Genomic DNA, 22469 nt, shown 5'->3' on the forward strand with positions numbered 1-22469 from the left:
GTGATGTGTCAAAACATTTAGGACATTGTGTGTGTGTGTGTGTGTGTGTGTGTGTACACATGTATATATATATATATATTTATACATACACATATATATATGTATATAAATGTATATAATACAACTAGAGCGGAGAATTGTACAACGGACAATAAACATATGGATTTAGCTGCAAAGCAATCGTAGCTTGTGATCTTCGGATTTCCAATAGAATTTCACGAAAATTCGAAGGATAGAGAGAGATTAATGTATATGTATGTATATATATATATGTGTGTGTGTGTGTGTGTGTGTGCGCGTGTGTGTGTGTACTTAAATTTATCTTACAAAAATATTTACATGTTCTCATTGTGTGTATGCAGATGGCGAACACAAGCTGTACACTTTTTTATCTCTCTGATGTTACACCACCCGCGACAATTTGTAAACTTACATTAATGTTGTGTACACATATGTCTCTCTTGTCTTATTACAAAATATCAGCTAAAGTACAAAGTAAATATCAAATGCCAAAAATACGTCTGTTTATACTTTGAAATCGCAGCCGAACGCAATATAAAAAAAGAAGGTTTCCCTTTTATAGGAGATTCGTACACATATATGTATCCAGGAATTTTGTTAGGACACTCTCTCTCCCGCTTCCGTAGAGAATGCATAAATTTTATAATTCAGTTTGTTTTTTTTTACCAGGTTTCCTAATCACAGATTTCTAAACTTTGATATTTGCTTAAAAACCGACAGTATACTGTCAAAATTGCTCGCTTTTCTTCATTCTATGCGCACGTTAAGAACCCCACACTGCATATTTTGCATCTTCGTTCAGGTATCCTATTATATAATCAGATTACACAGCGGATGCGGTACACTTCGTACTCCCGAGTGCTCCAGATGTTTTCGCCCTGTCCTTTATCTATAGATTTTAATTCCACCGAGGATGATGCAGTATCGTTTAACTTTTTTTGTTCTTTTCTTTCGGTTTTCACGAAAAAAGATTTTCACAAAGCAGCCAATAATATTTCTGTAAAATTTATAATCAAAATTCTTCTAAGTTTTTACTTTCTAAATTCAGTTTTCACAGAGCGAAAATCTGTAGCGCGTTAATGCCACATTAATTAATGACACAATAATGTCGCGAGCTTAATATTATTAACGTTATAAACGTTCAATAGAGTTATAAATGATTCGGAGTACCTACTTATGATGGACCGCATCCAATTACATAATTTGTAATCAGAAAACTATACAAGTCCAAGCTAAGAGAGTCTTAATTCATTATGAAAATAACGCCTTTCGCGTTTTGTAATAATAAATTAAGATATATATTTGCTTTTTCACAAATAAAACTTAAAATAAAGCCATGCATGGTCAAACTAGAGATTGAGATTGGGATTGGATTGGAATTTAATAAATCAGAAGAAAAAAAATCAATCTCGAGTTTAGTGAAATTTGCTTTGATTGGCTAAATTTCAATTCAATCTCTAGTCACGGCTTCATTTAAATAATGAGTTTATAATACATTTTTATTCTTCGAAAATGATTTTAATTGTCACTTGCAACATCACTTCAATATGTAACGTAGTTATAAACGCTACAAATTTTTAATGAATTATCATCTAATTGTACTATAATTAATTCGAGCGACACGGTCGGACTCTATCATACCGCGGCAAATGAATAATTACTCTTATGTGCTGTCTTAAATAAACAGCATTAACGAAATAATTTCGTTATTCTTCTTAGTATTTATCATTCGCTCGTCGCGATTTGGAAAGTCTACGACCAAAAATAGATAAACAATATACGTTATATTACAAACAAAAGGCAATTAACCTACAAAGAAATTCGAACTTGGCTTCTCATAACAAGTAACTTATGTACACCTAATAATCGCACCATTGAAATCTGAAAATTTATATATACACACATACGCGCGCGCGCGCGCGCACGCACACGCACGCACACGAACACACACACGCGCACGCACACACACGCACACACACACACACACACACACACACATACACATATAAAATTTCAATTACATATAAAATACAATGTACATAATTTTAATTACATGCGCGCACATGTACTTATTGATGCTGGAACTAGACGACTTTTAAATTATACAGACAAAACGTAATCATTACGATTATTTTTAATCACGAGATTAATACACGAATTACTAATATCTGCACGAAAGTTGTCGCTAACGCGCAGCTCATTTGTAACGTAAATCTATCTCTCGGAGTAGAGAAAAAGAAACACATATCTTTGTGAAACGATAGAACAATCGTATTTTTCGCGTACTAAACGATATTCCGTGAAGCAGCTCTCAGTTACAAAATAGACTACGATTCTTTCGCTGTATTAATTTACCATAATTTACTTCTACGTGTTTTAATTACTTTTTATAATATAGTAGGTTTTGTACTTGAATGAATGTTCTGAGCGAATGAAATTTTTGGAGATCTCAACCTAAAAAGGATAAATCCGTAATTAAAACGTATTGTCACACACCGTAATCTCGCGCTTTTCCGTATAACTAAAAATGTATTGCATTACTGCTTAAAGCATCAAAGAGAATAAAACGTATGGTCATCACATTTTACCATTTTTATTGTAACTGGTCTATCCTGCCTTCTTAGAGTATCTCGATTCTTGTACAAATTCATAAATAAATTTGTTCATAAATAAATGTTTTTAAATAAAATCGGCGTTAAAACATTTATCGCATATATCGAATGCGTCGCCGTATAAGAAAAATCGAGTAGTAATATACTTTCACGAATCCCCAAAATAAAACTCAAGTTTTCAAATTTCAACATTTACCCTTTATTATAAATAATTTGCCCTTTTACAATGAAATATAAAATATAGAGAATTCCGCGCCTCTTTCTGCCTTTTTATATGTCAGAAAAACAACACAACACAGTACTCGTTTACGTGTCTACGTGTGTCATAGGTTTTGTTACGGTTACCATCTACGAACTGATCTAAATATATAGCATTATTAAATATAGTTATATTGTTAACATTATGCGTATATGCAAATAATATGTACAGATAAGTTGTATTATGCAGAGTGCATATTGTATATATAATGATAACTGCTTTTAAAGGGGATATCGCGAGATCAGCTGATTCCGTCAGCTGAGTGAGAGCGCGCTTCCAACTTTATTAACACCTTATTAAAAAATTGGACTAATGCTATATATAAACATTTTAGGGCACCATTTCACCGGTATAAAAAGTGTACGCCACTTGAAATACACTTTTGGCCGTTGCTCGCGAAAAAGGTACCGATACAACTCTCTCGATATATCCTAAAAATGCACATCGCTATATCCTCAAAATATTCAGCTATCACCTTAGGCCACACGAATTCCGAAATACTTTGAGAGAAAAATCATCGAATATATGCACGGTAAATTTCAAAAATTTATGTGAAAATCCTAGAAGCGATTGACAGCGCGAACTAAAAATTGTATTTCTCTAATTATCTAGAAAATTATTGGAATTCTGTACGCGACTTCTTGCCATTTGTATCTCACGCAAGTTTCCGTATGAAATAATATTTTAGTATCCTACAAAAGAATATAAGAATGCTTCCGTTAAGAATATTCAGTTTGAATTCGTCCTTTGCTTTTTTTTTCAAAGAACCGAGTCTAAAACTTCGTCGACAGAAGAGTAGGCAAGATAATCGAGACGGTTCAATGTCGCTCGTTGTAGAGAATGTAAAACAATATCGGTTTAAAACTTAAGAACTTTTAACAATCCTACCCTTTTCTGCCGGTTACGACCTCGGCGCCGGATGGTTAAAAAACGGCTTCTGAGGTTGCCCCGACGACGCCGGAGGATACGACACCTGGGTGCCCGAAGGCGGTGGCGGTGGCGGCGTCGCCGCTGGGAACTTGGTGATCGGCACCGTCGTTCCCGCGGTTGGCGGCGGCAGCGGCGATGGCGGAACGAATTGTGGCGGATACGGATTGGAACCCGGTGGCGCTTGGGATGCTTGAGGTACCAAGAACGGCGTTGGCTGCGTTTGTTTATTGACCGCAGTCGCCTGCGACGACGCGGCGGTGCTGTACATCGGTTGCTGGGACGTGGTCGGCGGTGGTATCGCAAAGTTCGGATATTGCACCGTGCCAGGTTTGCTCTGGAACTGGGGATAATGAATGGACGCCGAGCCGGGTGGCGGTATATATGGCTGCGGGGGTAATTGCGGGGGCAATCCTGAGTACGCCGGCGGGGTGCTGATTACTAAATTTTGAGGCGGAGATTTATGCGCCTTCAATATTGCCTCCGTCGTCAAACCTGTAAACAGAAGAATAAGGATGATGTATAAGCAGTATCTACTTATAGTAGTGATCATTATTCTTCAAATCTAGTAAATTTTTTTAATTCTTCATTTTTCTATAATCATAATTGATTTCATCTTCTCTAAAACTGCTATATTCTCTTTTTTCCACATACATATATATATTTATTTATTTAAATGTATATACCATGCTTGCGAGCTCTCTCTTCCTCGTCATCGCTGAGGAACAATCCAAATTCGCGTTTCAATCGTTCAGTAAGATTTTCTCGTTGACGTTCTACCAAAGTTGGCGCTGCAGACCAACCAATTGCACCCTCTTCTCCTGATTTAAATATTAAATCATTAATTATCACATTGCTAATTAAAATTAACGATTTTAAGTACGATGTATTTATTAGCAAAATTTATACAAATACAAATATTTGAAGAATGATTGTTACCTTTTTTTTCATCGTTCTCATTAGCCGTGTTAGGGAATAGTGTCAACGAGTTCATTCCTGTCAACTCGAGAGAAAGCGATGTTTTTGAACCTTCTTCATCGGAACTGAGCGAAGAAGTGCCGCTGCTGGCGCTATCCGATCTACCTCGCGCTCCACTTTTGTCTGTAGTAGAAGCGTCATTCGACGATTCCGGCTCGGTTCCGGTTCCTCCGGATGACTGTTGTTTGCGTTTGCGATATTCCGATATGGATAACTAGAAAAATGTATTAAAAATGTATTTCCATAAGATCGCCTTTTATTACAAAAAAAAAATTATATACAGAGTCCCAATAATTATTACTACCTGAAATATCTTCTAATCTATAAGGAAGAAAAAAATTTATTATATATAACCAAAATTACACGATGTAAAGGGGGCTATTATATGGTGATAAATTTTGTTCAGATGGAGGTGTTTTGGAAATTTCAAAGTCAACTTCGTTTTTTTAAAAATTATATGAATTTTTTTTTACACAATATGATTCCTCTAATTATTTTGCATAAAAAAGTATTAAGATCATGGTACCGAAAAATCAATAGTTTACGAGATATTTTACATCTTATTCTGACTTTTTACGTCAAATAAAATGGATACATCGTGCTTCAATGAAAATAAACATTCTTTTAATTAATAACATTTTATTTAATTATGTAAATTTAAAGATGTTCGAAATGATAACCATTACATTATCAATGTAATGGATTCTTCTGATTATTGATTGGCTTACTGTTCTAATAACGTTTTAATATCGGGAGATATTAACGTACAGGCTGCAATAATGTTGTTGCATTGTGAGATGTTGGTTGTTCTTTGTCTTTTAGAATTTCTCATAAAAAATAATCCAGTTATCAAGTCTGAACGAGCTGGCTATATTACAGGACTCTCGCGTCCAATTCAGCGATTTGGAAATTTTTCATTGAGTTATTTCTCGCACCCAATGAAAAATGAGCTGGGCATCCATCGTTCTGATACTACATTATTCGTCGTGTGATTAAAGGCAAATCTTTTAACAAAGTACCCAATGTATGCTCAGGAAAATTAGCTTATTGCCATTTAGATGTCGATAAAATAAGGACCAATAATTTTATTACTTATCAGTAATAAATGAAAAGATTAGCTAAAAGCAATTTTTTGCATTACATTGTAAATGGAAGGACAACAGCACATAATTTGTTACCTATGATACCATACATTCAAAGATTACTGTCTCTGATGTTCAATCTGCCGCAGTCAATGAGGATTTTCCATCGACCAGAAATGCATGTTACGTAAATTAATATTCCCGAGATTAGTAAATGTTGCCTTACCAGTATATAACACGGTATCAAAAAATAAATTATTATTTTGAATCTGATATTGTGCCTATTGACATAATCTAGATTCACAAAGTCCGTTCCATGCAATGCTTGATGAATAGAGATGATATGAATGGTATTTGTGACGATGTAAAATACGGAATACACTATTCTTTTTAATATTAGTTTCTAGTTCAATTTATCAAACTAATGTAAGGATTTTGAGAGACCTTTGCGAGAACCTGAATTTCATTCCCTTTATAAGTTATTCGCTTATTACGTTCACTTTTATGAGTATTTAACCAGTTTGTCTAAATTTATCGCAATAATAAATACTTTATCGCAATAATAAATATTTTTAAATGTTTGACGCGAAGGCAGGATGCGATTAGGATATCGTTCAGCGTATAAATTTTTCACTCGCACTGAATTGTTTTGACATTCTCCATAAATGAGGATCATATCAACTTGTTCTTCAAATAAATACATCTTGCACAATTAATATATCGATACTAAATTTTTCATGTTAAATTTCATTTTGTGAACTTAAGACATCCTTCAAAGAATGTTTCTTTTCATTAAAGCACGATGTATCTGTTGTAAGAAGAAAATAATAAATTCATCATCATTTATGAAGAATGTCAAAATCCAGATGTAAAGTAATTTTAAACTTGATATCTCGTAAATTATTGATTTTTTGATACCACGATCTTAATACTTTTTTATGCAGAATAATTAGAGGAATCATATTGTGTAAAAAAATTCATAAAATTCCATTTAAAAAAACGAATGACCTTGAAATTTCCGAAGCGCATCCACCTGGACAAAAATTATTATCGTCATATGATAATCTCCTTTACATCGTTGTAATTTTGGTTACATAAATTTTTCTCTACACCTTATAGATTAGAAGATATTTCAGGTGGTAATAATTATTGGAACATCCTGTATAACAAAATAGAAATAATTTTATAGAAATAAAAACTAAATAATTTTATGAAAATGAAAGTTTTATGAAAATAAAAAGGAAATGAAAATATAGGAATTATTTGATTTTATATAATACTATAGTTCTATTTATATAGTGCTATATCTATATATATATTGATGAAGATAATGGCAATGAACAATGATAAAATAACGAAATGTCATTTTCAGCAACAAAAAACATTACTACAGTCCTACCCTTCTAACCTTGCGCTTGACAGGAGGAAGAGAGTCCGGTTTAAAAGCTGGTGCTGGCATACTATTCGGTACGACGGTCCTCGGATCTTTCAACCGTTTTATCTCTTTGGGTTTGGTCTCTTCCTCCTTGGTGGGAATCTCTTCTAGCTTCGGCGTTTCCTGAATCGAAGCCGAATCTTGTATTGTGTCTAAACTATGTTCAGAGGAGTCTAATTTTGGTTGAATTACTTGTGATGGCGTGTTCTCATTATCAACGTCATTTTTCATTACTTCGGCCGTCGGCTCGTCGTCCAGTTTTGCCTCCAAAAGTTCGCGTAGCGCGGTTGACAACATCGACTTTTGCTCCCCATTCTTAGACCCGTCCACAGCGTCCATACTTATCGTGGATTCTATGATAGCCGCTTCAAAGTCCATCTTAGGCATTTTCGGCGTGGCAGACGAATCGGTCTTCTTGCGAATGCGCTCGCTCAAAGGTGGAATCGAGTGAAAGATCTTGGGAGGGTCCGCGATGGACTCCGTATCCATGTTCGCAGAAGTCGAATCGAAGATAGACTCCTCCGACAGGGCGGCAAAGGCAGACGGCTCTTCCACTGTGGAGACTTCCTTTGCGGGCTCGTCATTCGTACCCTTATCCGTCTCTTTCGTGTCATCTTCTGTAACGATAATCTGTTCCGGTTTAGTATCGGGCTTAGTATCCGATTCTTTGAAAGATGTTTCTTCATGACTGATATCAAATAACTTAAAGGAAGATTCGCAGTACTTGTCATCATCCACGTCTTTATCCTCGGAATCCGAATCCTCTTTCGAGCTATCCATTAGTCCCTCTATTCCATCCATGCTCTTATCCTTCTCCGAACTCGTGTCAATCTTTTCCTGATAGTCGTTACCGTCGTCGCCCGTGATCTTCTTCATCTGCGCTTCGACATCAAACTCGTCGATAGATGCGTTGTCATCTGATTTCTCAGCAATCTCTTCACACTTTGCAATGACTTCGGATGATTTCTTCTCGTCGTTCGATTTTTCGTTTTCGCTACTGGCAATGTTCACGATTTCAGCAATGCCACCCCCGAATTCCAGCTGCATTTCCACCACTCGCTGTTTTAAAATCGCATCGGGTTCTATAGTAGCGATGGGAGAACTGAATCCTTCCATCTCGGTATCGGGTTCATTTTGATCAATTATTTCAACTGTGCCTTTAGTAACAATTTCCTCCTTAGCGAAAGATTCTTTCTTGATATCAAAATTGCTGAATGATACTCTACTTTCAACGGCCTCTCGAATCTTTTCAATTATTTTCTGATCTAATTGATCGTAACTACATTCGGACTTTATATCATCTCCCTCCCACTGCGGGGAAACTTTTTCTTTTTTTGTCATAACGTCTACATCCATTTCAGAAGACTCTTCCGTTTTAATATCAGAACATTCTGTTTTTCCTTCACTTTTTACATAAAATTCTGATTGAGGAAAAATATCAATTGAAAGTTTTTCTCGAATGATTGGTTTGTCAGAATCCATAGATCTATCATCCACTTTAATATCTTCTTTTATAGATTCCGAATCATAATGTCTATCATCGGTCTGTTCCACGATAGGCGATTGCACATGTTCTGTATAGTCATCCTGGAAAATATTGACAATGTTATATATAGTTTATTTTATCATATACGTATTACAAATTAAATATTAAAATAATGCAAAGATAAATATAAACAGCCTAATAAAGCCAATTATAAGTTCAGTAATATATTAAAATCTAATTATTAATCCATAGAAATATTTGCGACAACTTTATTATATTTTAAAATATTATACATCTTATCGTATGACATTAGATTTTAATATATTTTAATATATTTTAAGCACTTATAACTGATTTGGTTCAACTCATTTATATTACCTTTAATTATGAGAAAAAGTTTTGATATTATTTTTTTAAGTAATTAGTATTTAACAAAAAACATTTACACTGCGAACTTACATCAGCAGAACACAGTGATCTGTTGTTAGGCGCTGCTTCGGTCGGAAGCAGCATGGTCGGTGTCGTCGGCGGGGTGTAATTATCTGACGATAAACTTTCTCGAGCTATTCTCCGCTTCTTGGGAGGTGCTACCGTCTCGCTAAGCGAAGGAGGACTCTCAGGCCGACTATTGGGTGAATCACACTCTTCCGAAATCGCCTGGCGCAACCATCGCTTCTTTGCCGAGCCTGTAGAGACAGCGGGACTGCCACCATTGCCATTATTGTTGTTATTACTAGGAATCACTTGCTGTTGCTGTCTACGTTGCGGCGGTGAATCGCATATGCCGCTAACCGAATTGGCAGCTTGCACGAGAGTGGCTAGACTTTTCGCTGCGTAACTCTGAGATAAGAATTCCGCTGAAGCATCTGTCGGTACCGGTGAGAAATGCCTGCTGCACAGCGGATTCATGGAATTTTGTAAAGCTGGTGGACCGGCAGGTGGTAAAACCGGCAGAGGTGATACTTGAGGTATATTAACTTGTGGCGGATCGGGCGATTCCTTTAGCCATTCATTCATCAATACCTTCTTCGTCTTCGGAAACTTGAAACCCGGAGCCAAGGGGCCGACCGCGGCAGCCACCAATAAACAGGCAGAGGACAACGGTGTCGGTGGCGTGGAACTCTGCGAACTGCTACTGGCTCCGCTGTCACAAGTAGGACTTTTGACAGGAGTGGGTTGTTGTAACGGTGGAGAACTCGGAGGACCGGGAGCATTAGAGTTCGCTAAAGCCAGCAATAAACCAGCCGCAGTGGGAATTCCACCAGATGATGAACCGGTATTGCTAACATCACCTGTGTTCTTAGACGGAGTGTGTAAGTGCGATGAATAGGGAACGTCTCGGCTAGGTGGACAATTCTGACTCAACAGAGGCGGTGACTGCATAGAATTGCTCTCGTCTCCGGAGGATACGTCCGACTCGGCGGAGTTCAATCTCGTCCTTCGACTACTGCCCTGTGACTGAGATGAACTTGTTGTCCTTGCTCGACCTTTCCTTCTTCTACGTCGTAGCGGTCTCTCCGAATTTGTTTGTTTACTACTCTTGGATTGTCCCGTCGTCGAATGACTATCCTCGTTATCGCTGTGCGTGCCACCAGATTCTTTTCGTTGCGCATTTCTCGCTTGTACCTCCTGTTTTCTCTGCTCCGCCTTCTCTAGCTTCTCGAAAGCCTTTATAATCGCCTCCATCTTCCTCTCTTCCCGTGTCATCTTCTTTTTATCCTTTTTCGATTCCGGCGTCATCGTCACCGATTGATTCAAACTAGGTGACATTTGAGGCTGCGTATTCGTTACCGTAGCGGGGGTCTCTTCCTTTGCAACTTGGCGGGTTGTTGTAGTTGTAACCATAGTCGTGGCGGTTCTCCTTGGCGTTGCAGGAGTCACCGTTGATGATGCAGACGATATTGTAGTTGTAGCGGCTTGCGTGACACTCGTCACCGGAGGAACTGCCGGTGGTACGGAGTCGGTTTCCTCGCAGACTGTATTCCTTCTACCCCGTCGCCTTCGTTCTCTGCCACTGAATAACAGAAGTATAATACATTATAAAAATATAAAATATCCTGTATATTTTGTTATTTGTATCATTATGTGAAAACTTACTCGGCATTTTCGACGAGAGCGCCATTGCTACCTCTTCTGTTCAGCTGGTTCGCCGCGTTTGTAATTTGACACTCCCGTGGATTATTACACGCGCACACAACAGGCATCGCTGGGGAACTGGGATTGGGTGACAGCAGTAGATCATGCTGCTCATGTTTGATTGTTATCTCGGCATTTTTCTCGATTGCACATGTCGTCACAATATAGAGATGTAGCGTGCCTTTCTCGATGCAATGCTTCACCTCGGCGTTCGGCTTGCAACTACGCCGCACGAACCTCGCGTCATTTCCGTATGTCCGCGTGTCTACGCACACTTCGGTGCCATCGCGTGGCAGACGATAGAAAAACACGAACGGTCCTGGTCGTTGGACGTGCTGCCTACCACTTTGCGTATACTGCAGTCGGTGTTGTGTGCTGAGCATATATTTGCCACGTAATTCCACGATAGGAGTGTTTGGCGGGAGGTACATTGTCGCCACTAAAAACTGTAGTAAAAAGATTTTTTTCATATTAACTTTAATATATATTTTTTCTATAGAGGAAATAAAAATTTGAATAGTTACTTTAGTATAGAATTCAGTAAGTAATCGCGATAGTGACGAACATTAATAATATTGAGAATATCGGCAAAAAAATTAGTATCTATTTTAATAAATCAAATATAGAGTAGGACGAAATTATTTCATCAAATCCCTTTTGATCCTATCAATTTCAATCTTGAAGCAATATAAAATTAGGGCAGTAAATATATATCTATCTCTTTGCAATGATGTGCTTACAACTTATATAATCATGATTGCTTGAGAACTTAAGTATGACTTTTAAATGTTCAGTATGGCTGTTCAGAGATAAAATGAGAGACTATCGCGAGAAAGGAACAAAAAAGCTCCACTTTACCCTAAATAGTATAAAGTAATTTAAAAAGAAAACGAATTTAACTTAGTTTTTAAATTTAATTTAGTTTTCATAACATTTCTTTATGTATTTTTTTCATACAAATTCGAGATAGCTTTTTACTTACTCTAAGATTATTGCTGTGCACGTTGAGCCGGCATTTACCGGTGGCAACGATATTCATGTTACTTTGCCTTAAGTCGCTATGCGTGCCATTGACTTTGATATTTGATATCCTGGCTCGCAATTCGGGGCTGTAATGATTCGTAACGGCTTCTTCGTATCTTTCGATCCATTGTCTAAGGGGAGCCATATTGGTACCCCAGGTATCTTGCACATCGTCCTCTTTATCTTCCAGACTCGTTCTCCTCTTAGCCTTACGTTTCCCAGGTCCTCGCTTTGGAGCGGCATTGTTCTCCTTCTTACGAACGGTGCTTGATTGTCGGGCTTGCGAATCTCTTCTTTGCCTCTTTCCAACGTTATTATTATTGTTATTGTTATTTAACCTTCGCACCTGCGATGATTGGGCAGATGTATCGGATTTGTTGCGCCTCGGAATTTGCGATTGCTGCTGCGAAAGCGGACGTTTCTTTTGGACCGTGGCATTGTTCACTGAACCGACGTCTGTGTCTGCTGAACTGGTGGACGCGTCAGAAGACATGTCCGAATTAAGAAGCTCTTCGCGTTTACGCATTTGCAAGGCGCGTGCTCGCTGTCTGTCAACTCGTCGTGGTCGGCATCTCTCGCAGAGGTATTCATCAGGAATGTTCGAACGATCAATGCCCATACAATCGACGTGCTGCCATACTCTATGATCGCATAATCAGTTCTCAATAAGTACTGTTTTCATCAAATACGTAATTTACGGAATACGTAATTTTTCTGTATAATTATTTTATAATATAAATATAGACTAAAAATATATAAATATTTCTCAATCTGTATTCTACATTAGTAATTTGAAAATATTGGTGATACTTACAAGCAACGGTCACAACATATCATATATCCGTCATCATGTTCAAAGTCACTAAAAATAATATATGAAACACATTATTACACTAGCCATAATATGTAACATTATACATCTACTTATAAAATTCCACTTACCAGATACATCTAGTAACACTGTCCTCGTCATCACCTTCGCCTTCGGGCGCTGTTTCAGTTTCTTCGCCTTCCGGTTCCGCCTCTCGTCCCGCATCACTACTTATCACACTGGCAGCATCATCCTCTACATTGGTGTTGGTTGCAACTTCAATTATAAAAAATATTTGTTATTCCTAACTTCATTAGATTTTATATTAGAAGATACATGATGGTTTCTTAGTTTGTAAAAAGGTTCAAAAATATAGATTCTTGTAAAAAAAAAGATAATAAATGATTGACATTAATATTGATATTACCAGGTCCGAAGATGTAAGGATGTTGGGAGGTAGCTGTGGAACTGCCAGCTCCGTTAATGGGTTGCTGCTTCGGATGAGGTGGCGATGGAGGTGGTGGTGGCGTCCGTGGCGGTGGTGCTCCATAATTATGGTCTTGGAGAACGAATTGAAGACACTACAGTTAAAAAAGAATTTGCTTTAAATTGAAATTTGCTAAAAATCCATCAATAATCTCGAGATACACATAAAACATATACATCTTATAAACCAAAGCATTGAGTATACTTTATAACGTATAGATTTGTACCTCGTAAGGAAGCGGCATTCTTCTTACTGGCGATTTAGGGATACTTTGCTCCTCTTCTTTAAACATTCGTGACTCATTATCGATTCTACAAATATTATTATTTTATTTTATTACGATAATATCAGATAATTTAAAAAAGAATAAAATTAAGTAAATAAATTTATTACAAAGTTCATACTTAAGCTTAAACTTACTTATTCTCAGTGACGTCTTTACGAGAGTCAATCATAGCCGAGGTTATCGGAAGCAAAGTTTTTATTTGTCCGACTTGCTGTCGGATCTGCTGAGTGTATTGCGGCGTCATGACCAATTGTTTCTGCTGTATCGCTTGTTGCTGAATTTTGATCGGCGAGTTTTTGTGCGGAGCTATTACATTGGATGGTGTGACCACCGTTTGCTGCGGCAGCAAGGTCTTAATACACGTTTTTTGCGCCACTTGCGTCGAGGTCGGACCTTGGATTTTCGTAAATCCCGTTACGTTTGAACTCAACAAGGGTTTAATGCCAGGGTTGCTGCCAATTTTCTGAGCGTGATTTCTTTGTACAGGTTTCTGCGGGGGAATAGTCTTAATGCATCCAGATTGTTTTTGCGGAGCATTTTGCGGACCAATTATATTCTGTTGCTGCTGTTGTTGTTGAATGATTTTCACAGGTTGAGGAGGATTGTTATTTCTTTGCACTATAATAGGCTGTTGAATGACATTATTTTGAGAATTTACAGTCGTCTTAGCGGGATTCACTATGGGTTTCTGCGAGATAGTCTTCAGACTTGCTACAGTTTGAGCAGCTTGCGTCTGACCCTTTGATATTCCTACCCGCATCATCGTTTGTTGTTGTTGTTGCTGTTGCTGCTGTTGAACTTTCGAGTTCATCATAATCGGAGTTCTTTGATTGTTCGGTACAGGCGCTATCACCTTCGAATGCACATTAGTAATACTTCGTTGAACCTGTAGATTATTCGCCGATTGCTGCTGTTGAGATTTTTGGATTACTTGCGGACCTTGTAACAATTGCGCTGACGTAGTTTGCAACTGTATTTGTTGTTTAAGCACATTCGAATTTTGCGATGATTTGGAAACATTTGGCACACTATTGCTCTTGCAGACATTACTCATCGTAGTTTGTAGTTTGGTGGTTTGTACTGTGGCCATTGTCTGAGATTTTTGCAGCCCGGTTGCCGTTGATTGAGATCTGACTTGAGATATGGCTGCTTGTTGGCATGCCATAAAATGTTGCCCAGGTGGAGGATACTTTTGTATACCGGTTACAAGGTTACTAGATTTCGAGACATTATTTATTTGTTGTGTATTTGATTGTAATTGCTGCCTGCCCACAGTTAAAGATATCTTATGAGGCATCTGCAACTTTTGCTGTTGCGTTTTGAGATTTGGAAGATGATTGCCACTCAACAATGGAACTTTTTGATTGTTGCAGACAGGTTGGAGAGTTGTTTTTTGCATATTCGTTGCACCGATAGGCTGCGTCGTCTTCTGTGTCGGATTGCCTAACTGAATTTTTTGCGAATTTGCATTGTTCGCTGTTGTCTGATTGTTTATAAACTGACCAGGTAACACTCGTGTTTTCTGCGCACCCTGTGATCTAGATAATGAATTATTACGTTGTGCAACTATGGTAGATGGATTAGTGATCACATTTGTCACGGTCTTGATTTTTTGCGCCGATTGATTAGCTGAGATGATGCTGCTTGGCAATGATTTCGTGTAAAATCTTTGTAGATCCTTCACCGCTGTAGTAGAAGTGCCCGTAGTAGAAGTGGAGTATACTGGTTGACATTTGTGATGTAACGTAGTCTGTACAGTGCTTGCCGTTACTTGTTGCTGCTTACAATGGATAAGATCAGCAGTCGTAACTTGATTCTTCGATTGATATATCGGCTGATTGTTTTGGACCGTGATCATAGTTGTTTGCCAAGGACAGAGAACGCCGCCACTATTGGGAGATGACGAGGACGTCGAGTTAGTCGATGTTTGAGAAGAAATGTTGACCGTCACCGGGACAAGCTGCGCCTGATCAGTGGATGATGGCGATAACTTTTGCGAGATGACACGCGATGTCAACACCTCCGTGGTTTGTGAACCGGTGATAATTTTTTGCACCTGCTCCCTGGCGCCTTTAGCGACTGGATAAGTCACCACAGGCTTGACACTTGTGAGAGTAGACGCAGTGGTGGCCGTTGCAGTCTGTTGCTCTTGGTTGCTTGTCGCCTCCAGAGACAACTGCAACAGCTGCGACTTGCTATTAGTAGTCGCAATGGAGTCGTTGCCGCTCGTGATCACCATGGCGTTCCCTGTCGTGGTGATAGTCGTTGCTGTGCCGGTAGCGACTGCAACGGGCTCCTGGGATCGCCATATCTCCTGAGCAAACAGTAACGTCGGTGGCGATTGTTCTTCACTTCTGTCACTGTCCTTTGTCGTGTTCTCCACCATCGGCGCAGCTGCAGCTTCTACATCTAGTTTTAGAACAAAACTCATGGTGGTTTCATTAGCTTGGCCATATTCCTTTTCCATTTTCGCAGACGTAGACTTCGTCGTTCTAGTCGTCGAAACGACAGTTTGCTCCGCTTCGTCATCATTGTTATCTGTGGCTGGTGTGTTCTCGTTGATGCGACCGTCACCGCCGATCAACGAAGATGCCGGGGGAGGTGGGCCAGGCCCTGGGGACAATTGCTCCCCACTGCCAGCTGTTCCACCCCCCGATAACTTGATTACCGATGGAGTCGACGTTTTGATAGCCTTATGAGAGCACACCAAATGGAAACTCGCAAGCGAGTTTAGCGACCGGTCCAAGGACTGTTGGCTATCGTCCTCGCCCGGCTTCACCAAGTCTAGTTCTCGATTTGGCTATTTGAGGACTGTGGACCATAGGCTGCAAGAGAAAAAAAATCAAAATTATTACAAAAGTGGACACGTGAGATGTTTTATCAAATAACAATGTGATTTTATTTTTCTGTATCTCGCTTGTGTCGTAACTAACATCAAAGGAATTAAACTCTGTTAAATTAGATTACAACGCAGATATATTTTATTTAAGTAAAGGAGCCTGTCGACCCGCTAATTTCTACAATCCAAAATGCATTTAAAAGAACATTTCTTTGTCAATCGTAAAAGGCAATTTAATCAAATGATTTTAATTTATCGAATGATTCATGCATAATTAAGACTAATTGAGAACCGAAACGCAAATTACAATTTGTGACGTGTTGCTAAGAATTCTTTAATTTTAATGAGATCTAATGCGATCATGATAATCAAAGTCCTTTCTCTCCCTTTTCCCCTGAAAGTTTCTCAGTTAGTGGAAAACCAATGATCAAACAAGGGAGTCAGTTTCCAGAATATTGGATGGGTAATGTAGGAGTTGTCTCGAAGTCAATGCGAGAGCACCGAGAAAGAAATGCGCTTGTGAGAGATTTCTGTGGAGCGCAGATTCCGAACAACTTTCTCGACAAGTACGCGACGTTGGCGTTCGGTCATTGATCACTATTGCGCGTCTTGCGTATCTACGTTGTTCCTATCTATCCATATTAGCATGTGCACGATAGAAATACAAGGCTACGTAACTCGATAAAGAAACGTAAGAATTTTTATGAGTTACCGAATTACCAAAATGGCAACAAACATTAGCGATCCACATTATTTCTCGTAAATGAGTAAAGATCAAGTATTTTATCCTCAATTTTATTTAATCTGCAAATTTATAAATTAAAGAATTTTTCAAAGAAGTAAAGATGCGCCAAAATAGTCGAGATTGAATCTTGATACTTAATAATAGTTGGATATTAACTAATTAAAATGTTAAAAGTTAAAAAAAGTTAATGACTTTTAACTCAATTTAGTTAATTTTAAATGCATTAAGTTTTAACTTAATTTAGTTACTCCTAAACTTTATTTATTATTTATTATATTTTTTTAAATTAAAAATGTTTCTGTCTCTTAACGCTAATATTTTTTTCTATAAAATCTTAAACATTAGAGAATTAATTGAAAAAAAGTATAATAATCTTATGATTAGAGACTTTATAATAAGAGTCACATCATACAGCAGTCAGTTTTTATTGGCTCGCTAGGTTTCCCGCTTATATTTGAATCACACTAATTTTAGATGTCATAAATATTATATTTCAGCAATATAAATATAAATAAAATGAATCTTAGATGAAGAATTGTTGTAAAACAGTGCTGTACATCTACTCATTTTCTAATTAATAAATTTCTAATAAAATTTTTACGCATATTTTTTGTAATAAATATCTAGATATAATCGTAAACATGCATGAGCAGTTGTTTCGGAAGTTAGATAAAGGTTTAAAAAAAGAGAGATAAATAATATATATTCTTCTCTCTCGAAAGATTTTGATAAAAATGTCTTATGATGTGACTCTTATTATATATAAGTAATTTACACGTGAATAAAAAAATTAAATTAAAAATTAACTAATAATCTATATTGTAAGTGTTATTTAAAGTAATATCATTTTAAGAAAAATTGGAATATTCTTATCTCAAAAATAATTTTTTTCAAATTAACTTTTTTTTAAACTTCAAAATAAATTTTTTTTCAATCTTAACTTTTATTAAGTTAATATTTTCTTCCATCACTTTTAACTAAATTTTATTAATTTTATAAATCATTAACTTAATTTAATTTAAAAAAAAAACATTAACTTATCAATCCTGCTTAATAATATTTCTAACAATAAATAAATTTTAAAATACAATTAAGATATATTTAAAATTTACTTAAAATTATTAGGCACCAAGATCTCTGTCTTCATCATATTTGGTTCTTTACTTCTTTGAAAAATTCTTTATAGTTACGTAAACATTTTTCTATGAAAACTGAAAAAATTTTTATTATATTATTTGAAGTTTATAAAGATTCCAAAAATATTATTTGCGACAATAGTGCCTAGTTAATCTTGCGATAAGTTATCACAAAATATTAATATTAAATAAATATTATGGAAAAAAAAGTTAATCTGATTAAATTAGTTTGTCTTTATTTCTTTTGTTAGAGAACGCATAAGTCAAATATAATAAAAAAAAAATAGAATTAAATTTAAAAAAATAAAAACTAATTTAATGAAATTAAGTTTTTTCTCAATATAAAATCCAGCCCGACATAAAATTGCAAAAAAATTATCTCTCTCTCTTTCTTTCCGAGTTCAATCATTTCATTGTAAACTTGGAAAGCTATTGCAAATATAATTATTGCTAAGCTCGCATTCGAAATCAAAGTTGCAGGTCGGAATTTCCTGCGATAGTACATTATTAAAATATCGTGAGTATATTCGCGGTCTCATAATGCAAAAGAATGAAGACGAGCGACACGTGCGAGCTTGTGGCTATCGCCAAAGATAATGGATTACGACGAATTCAGCAGAGCGTACTATTTATTCAGTTAATTATCATGCACATTTATGTTTAACACAATTGTGTGACACGCGTCTGCCATTTGCGATCGTCTCCACCAGGAGCGATATTTTCTTCATCGTCACGACCGTGTAACATCAAATATTGAATCAGGCGAATCAAACGAGGAGTCGTGAAGACTATTGAGAAAAATTCATTTACAGAATCAAAATTCATTTCAGAATCGAATGCCACATTCGTCCATTAACAATTCCCCATCCGAGTGTACAAACTCACAATTTTCAAGCAATCCGAAGGCGAAAGCCGAAGCATCTACGTGGCCTTCAACGATAATAATTCCTTGCTGGAATCGAAGCGACCAAGCGAGCGTCAGTTAACCGAGGTTGTGCGACGCGGCGAGGCGGCGTTTAATTTTAAACGGCATCCGCGAAATGAATCACCACGGTATTATTCCAAATGGCCGCGAAATCGCGCGGACATCTCGTCGCAATTCCGCGACTGCGATCCGCGACGACGGGAAGAGACATAGGATGCGTTCCATTTGACGCTCAGGAAATCATTTTATCCTTGTTTATCAAATATTAAACAAGGACAAATAATGCTCGCAAGCATTGTGAGCGCCAAATGGAAGACACCTTTAATGTAAAGTATCAGATATAATATTGTACGTGACAACTGAATATAGAATAACTGAGAGAAATGTTTTGTAATATGTGCACTGAGAAAAAAATAGCCTAAATTTAAATATTTATTTGAACACTGCCAACTAAACATTTACTTACAATAAATAAATATTTATTTAATAAGAAGTGATTAAATCAAATTAATGTTTTTTGTAAAAAAAAAAAAAGATATTTTTATATTTAATAAATATTTAGTTAGTATTATTCCAATAAATATTTATTGAAATTTAGGATATAATTTTTTTCTCAATGTGACTTACAAAAACTTTTTTCTTTTTAAATTAAAATGTTTGTTATTCCAATCAGAATTTGATTGGAATACTAAATTTTTGTTAACAACAAAAGTAAATTGGAATACTAAATTTTTTGTTAACAACAAAAGTAACTTACTCTAATTTACTTGAACTTACAAAACTTTATTTTTAACTTCAAAATTTGGTTAGAATAATCAATAATATAAGTAATATCCGACTAAATATAATGTCTGGACCGCGCGGTGCTAATCCTAAGCATTTGTACTTGTCAGTTATATTCATGGCACGTAGAATATTCCGGAGCCACGCCAGTGGTCCTTCCAAATCTTGTTGGTTTCGCGACGCATACGAGACTCGCCTTTTCTTCCCAAAACTCAATCGTAATGTTCGCTGTCGACAATCTCCGGTTCTCGATGCGTTAGATATTAAACGAGCCGCGACGTTTCCGCTTGCTATATGAATTCGATGGCGAGTCTTTTAACGTTTCAGTCACGAAGCAGAAAATGTTGATTCGCCAGTCATCGTGAAAGGTTAAAAAATTGAAATGTGAACGTCGGCTATTATCGACAGTGATGCCAGCGATCGATAGCCACCGCTGCGATAGAATCGAGAAGTTCGCAACGAGTATACTGTTAAATTCATAATGTCATTAATTTGAATTATTTTTAATCATATCTACAGGTCGCCACTGCTCGCTAATTTGATTAAAACAATGGAGTTGATCAATTTAACTTAAGAAAAGGTATTGAATTTGACTCAAATTTAATTTATTATTTATTAAATGCATACGTTAATGGATAATGCAATGTTTACTTTGAAACTAATTACAGAAATGGATTAATTTACATTTTAACAGTTAAAAATAACAAAATGCTATTTAATTCAAAGGAGTTGCTCCTTTGATATATCTAACAGTAAATGCAGATTCGCGTAAATTTGCCACCGATATTCCGAAGGAGACACATGAGGAGGGAATTAGAAAGTCTCGTGATTTTCAGCGTGTCTCGCGGGCGAACGCGTGAGAGATTGCATCTGGATGAGCCTTAAAGAGTCCCGATTTTGCGAGAACGGCGAACCTTTTCTCTTTCTCGTGACCGACTTTGGACGTATTGTTCGTTCTCGTCATGAGCAAGAGAGAGCCGTTCCGCGGCAAACAACAATCGTAACGCCTCAAAATCGCACGCCCGCGAAGCGAGAGAAAGTATCGGATTGTATTTAAAATAAAACATTGATCCGAATATCCGGCTGCGAGCATTTCTTGTAAGGACAGCAACATGCGAATAAAAATTATTAGCATAAAAAAGCTATTAAAGCTAGCATTGAAGATTATCTTCAGAAAGGATAACAAGATAATAATTTCTTGAGACAATCTTATTGCATTCTTATGCAATAAAAATAAAACAATATTCTTATGCAATAAAAATAAAACAATATTAAGATTAAATTGATAATTCCTATTCTTCTTCTTCGAATTAAATAAGATTAGTTTCAAAGTACATCATTTATATTCATACATTTAAATAAAAAACTAAATAATGTAAACTAAATTTGAGATAAATTAAATACATTTTTGAGAGTTAAATTGTTTCCGTCTTCAATGGTATATTAGGTAGAACAGTGGTGACCTACAGAAATGATTAAAACTAACTAAACTAACTAAATAATTCCAATTGGATATAATTTGATATTATAAATTTAACAATATTTACCCGATGTTATAAATCATATAGTATAGTATTTTACACAAAACCGACGTCCAAGATTATTCTAGGCTTAATTTTCAATTAAAAATAAAATATTTCTTTATTAACGAGTAAATATGATTATTTCTATGTCGATTCTATTTTACGATAAATCGACAAGCATTTATTAATAGCATTAAATCTGGAAATCCTTTTTGTGAAGATTGTAAATTAGAGATTAGAATTCAATCAACTAGAACAAAATTAGATTGAAATTAAAATTTGATTGATCAAATTCTAACCTTCAACAATCCTCCTCATTCTCTAATAGTAAACGTAGTTTAATATAGACTTTAATATCTACTGCACCTGTATCTTTGGAATATTAATTACTTTATAATACAGCAGAAAATACCAATAAATAAATGAATGAAATGTATCGGTTGTACATATCTAGTTACAGATAATTATATTTTTTTTCAAAATTTCGTAATGAATTTTCGAAAATAGAGATTTTTTGCAATATCGTGTAGATACGGTAAATGTTAATTTAGTGAAAAGTCGAAACTGCACATGCGCAGTTCTATTTTTCTAAATAACGAGACTTTAGCGTTTACCATATTTGAATATACGGTATTGCAAAAATTCTCTAATATTAACTTCGATATTCTATTTAAAGAGTTAATTGTTTTAAATATCGCATTAAATTTTTACGAAATGCTGTATAACATAATTTAAGAAGCGATAATAAAATAATCAACTTTTAAAAATTGAATACTGAAGCTATTAAAAAAATTGCATTAATAATGACGCGACACTTTTAACATTGTTGCACTTTTAAGAGTGCGAGAATGAATATCGAGCTTCGAAAGTTTCAATCGCGCCTTCAGACTTTAGTGGCTAATCTTTCAAGATACCACGCAAGGAGAAATCGATCTTTATAGTTAACTTCAAGTGCTCAAGTGCACTCAACAGCGT

At 36.2% G+C, this 22469-nt stretch overlaps 1 protein-coding gene across 2 annotated transcripts; it reads right to left on the bottom strand.

Annotated features, from left to right (window-relative positions):
- Positions 1 to 3793: 3793 nt before the first annotated feature.
- On the bottom strand, positions 3794 to 16311 carry LOC108688482. Of its 2 annotated transcripts, none has more exons than XM_018194756.1 (12): positions 13678 to 16311; positions 13484 to 13568; positions 13198 to 13351; positions 12902 to 13046; positions 12774 to 12821; positions 11919 to 12600; positions 10898 to 11382; positions 9260 to 10814; positions 7288 to 8901; positions 4759 to 5011; positions 4506 to 4640; positions 3794 to 4314 (listed from the first exon to the last, which is right to left on the bottom strand). In XM_018194756.1, the coding sequence occupies exons 1-12, from the start codon at positions 16008 to 16010 to the stop codon at positions 3794 to 3796; spliced, it is 8010 nt and encodes a 2669-aa protein (XP_018050245.1). In that variant the 5' UTR covers positions 16011 to 16311. The 2 variants fall into 2 exon arrangements, with proteins under 2 accessions (XP_018050245.1, XP_018050244.1); XM_018194755.1 differs by having other exon boundaries at positions 7279 to 8901.
- Positions 16312 to 22469: the final 6158 nt, after the last annotated feature.

Source organism: Atta colombica, unplaced genomic scaffold, assembly GCF_001594045.1.
Source record: "Atta colombica isolate Treedump-2 unplaced genomic scaffold, Acol1.0 scaffold233, whole genome shotgun sequence".
NCBI classification, from domain to species: domain Eukaryota; kingdom Metazoa; phylum Arthropoda; class Insecta; order Hymenoptera; family Formicidae; genus Atta; species Atta colombica.

Coding starts and splice junctions, on each gene's coding strand:
- LOC108688482 (XM_018194755.1), bottom strand. CDS start 16,010: ATGGAAAAGGAATATGGCCAAGCTAATGAAACCACCATGAGTTTTGTT. Junction 13,569..13,677: donor AAAGACGTCACTGAGAATAA/GTAAGTTTAAGC, acceptor TAATATTTGTAG/AATCGATAATGAGTCACGAA. Junction 10,815..10,897: donor GCTCTCGTCGAAAATGCCGA/GTAAGTTTTCAC, acceptor TCTGTTATTCAG/TGGCAGAGAACGAAGGCGAC.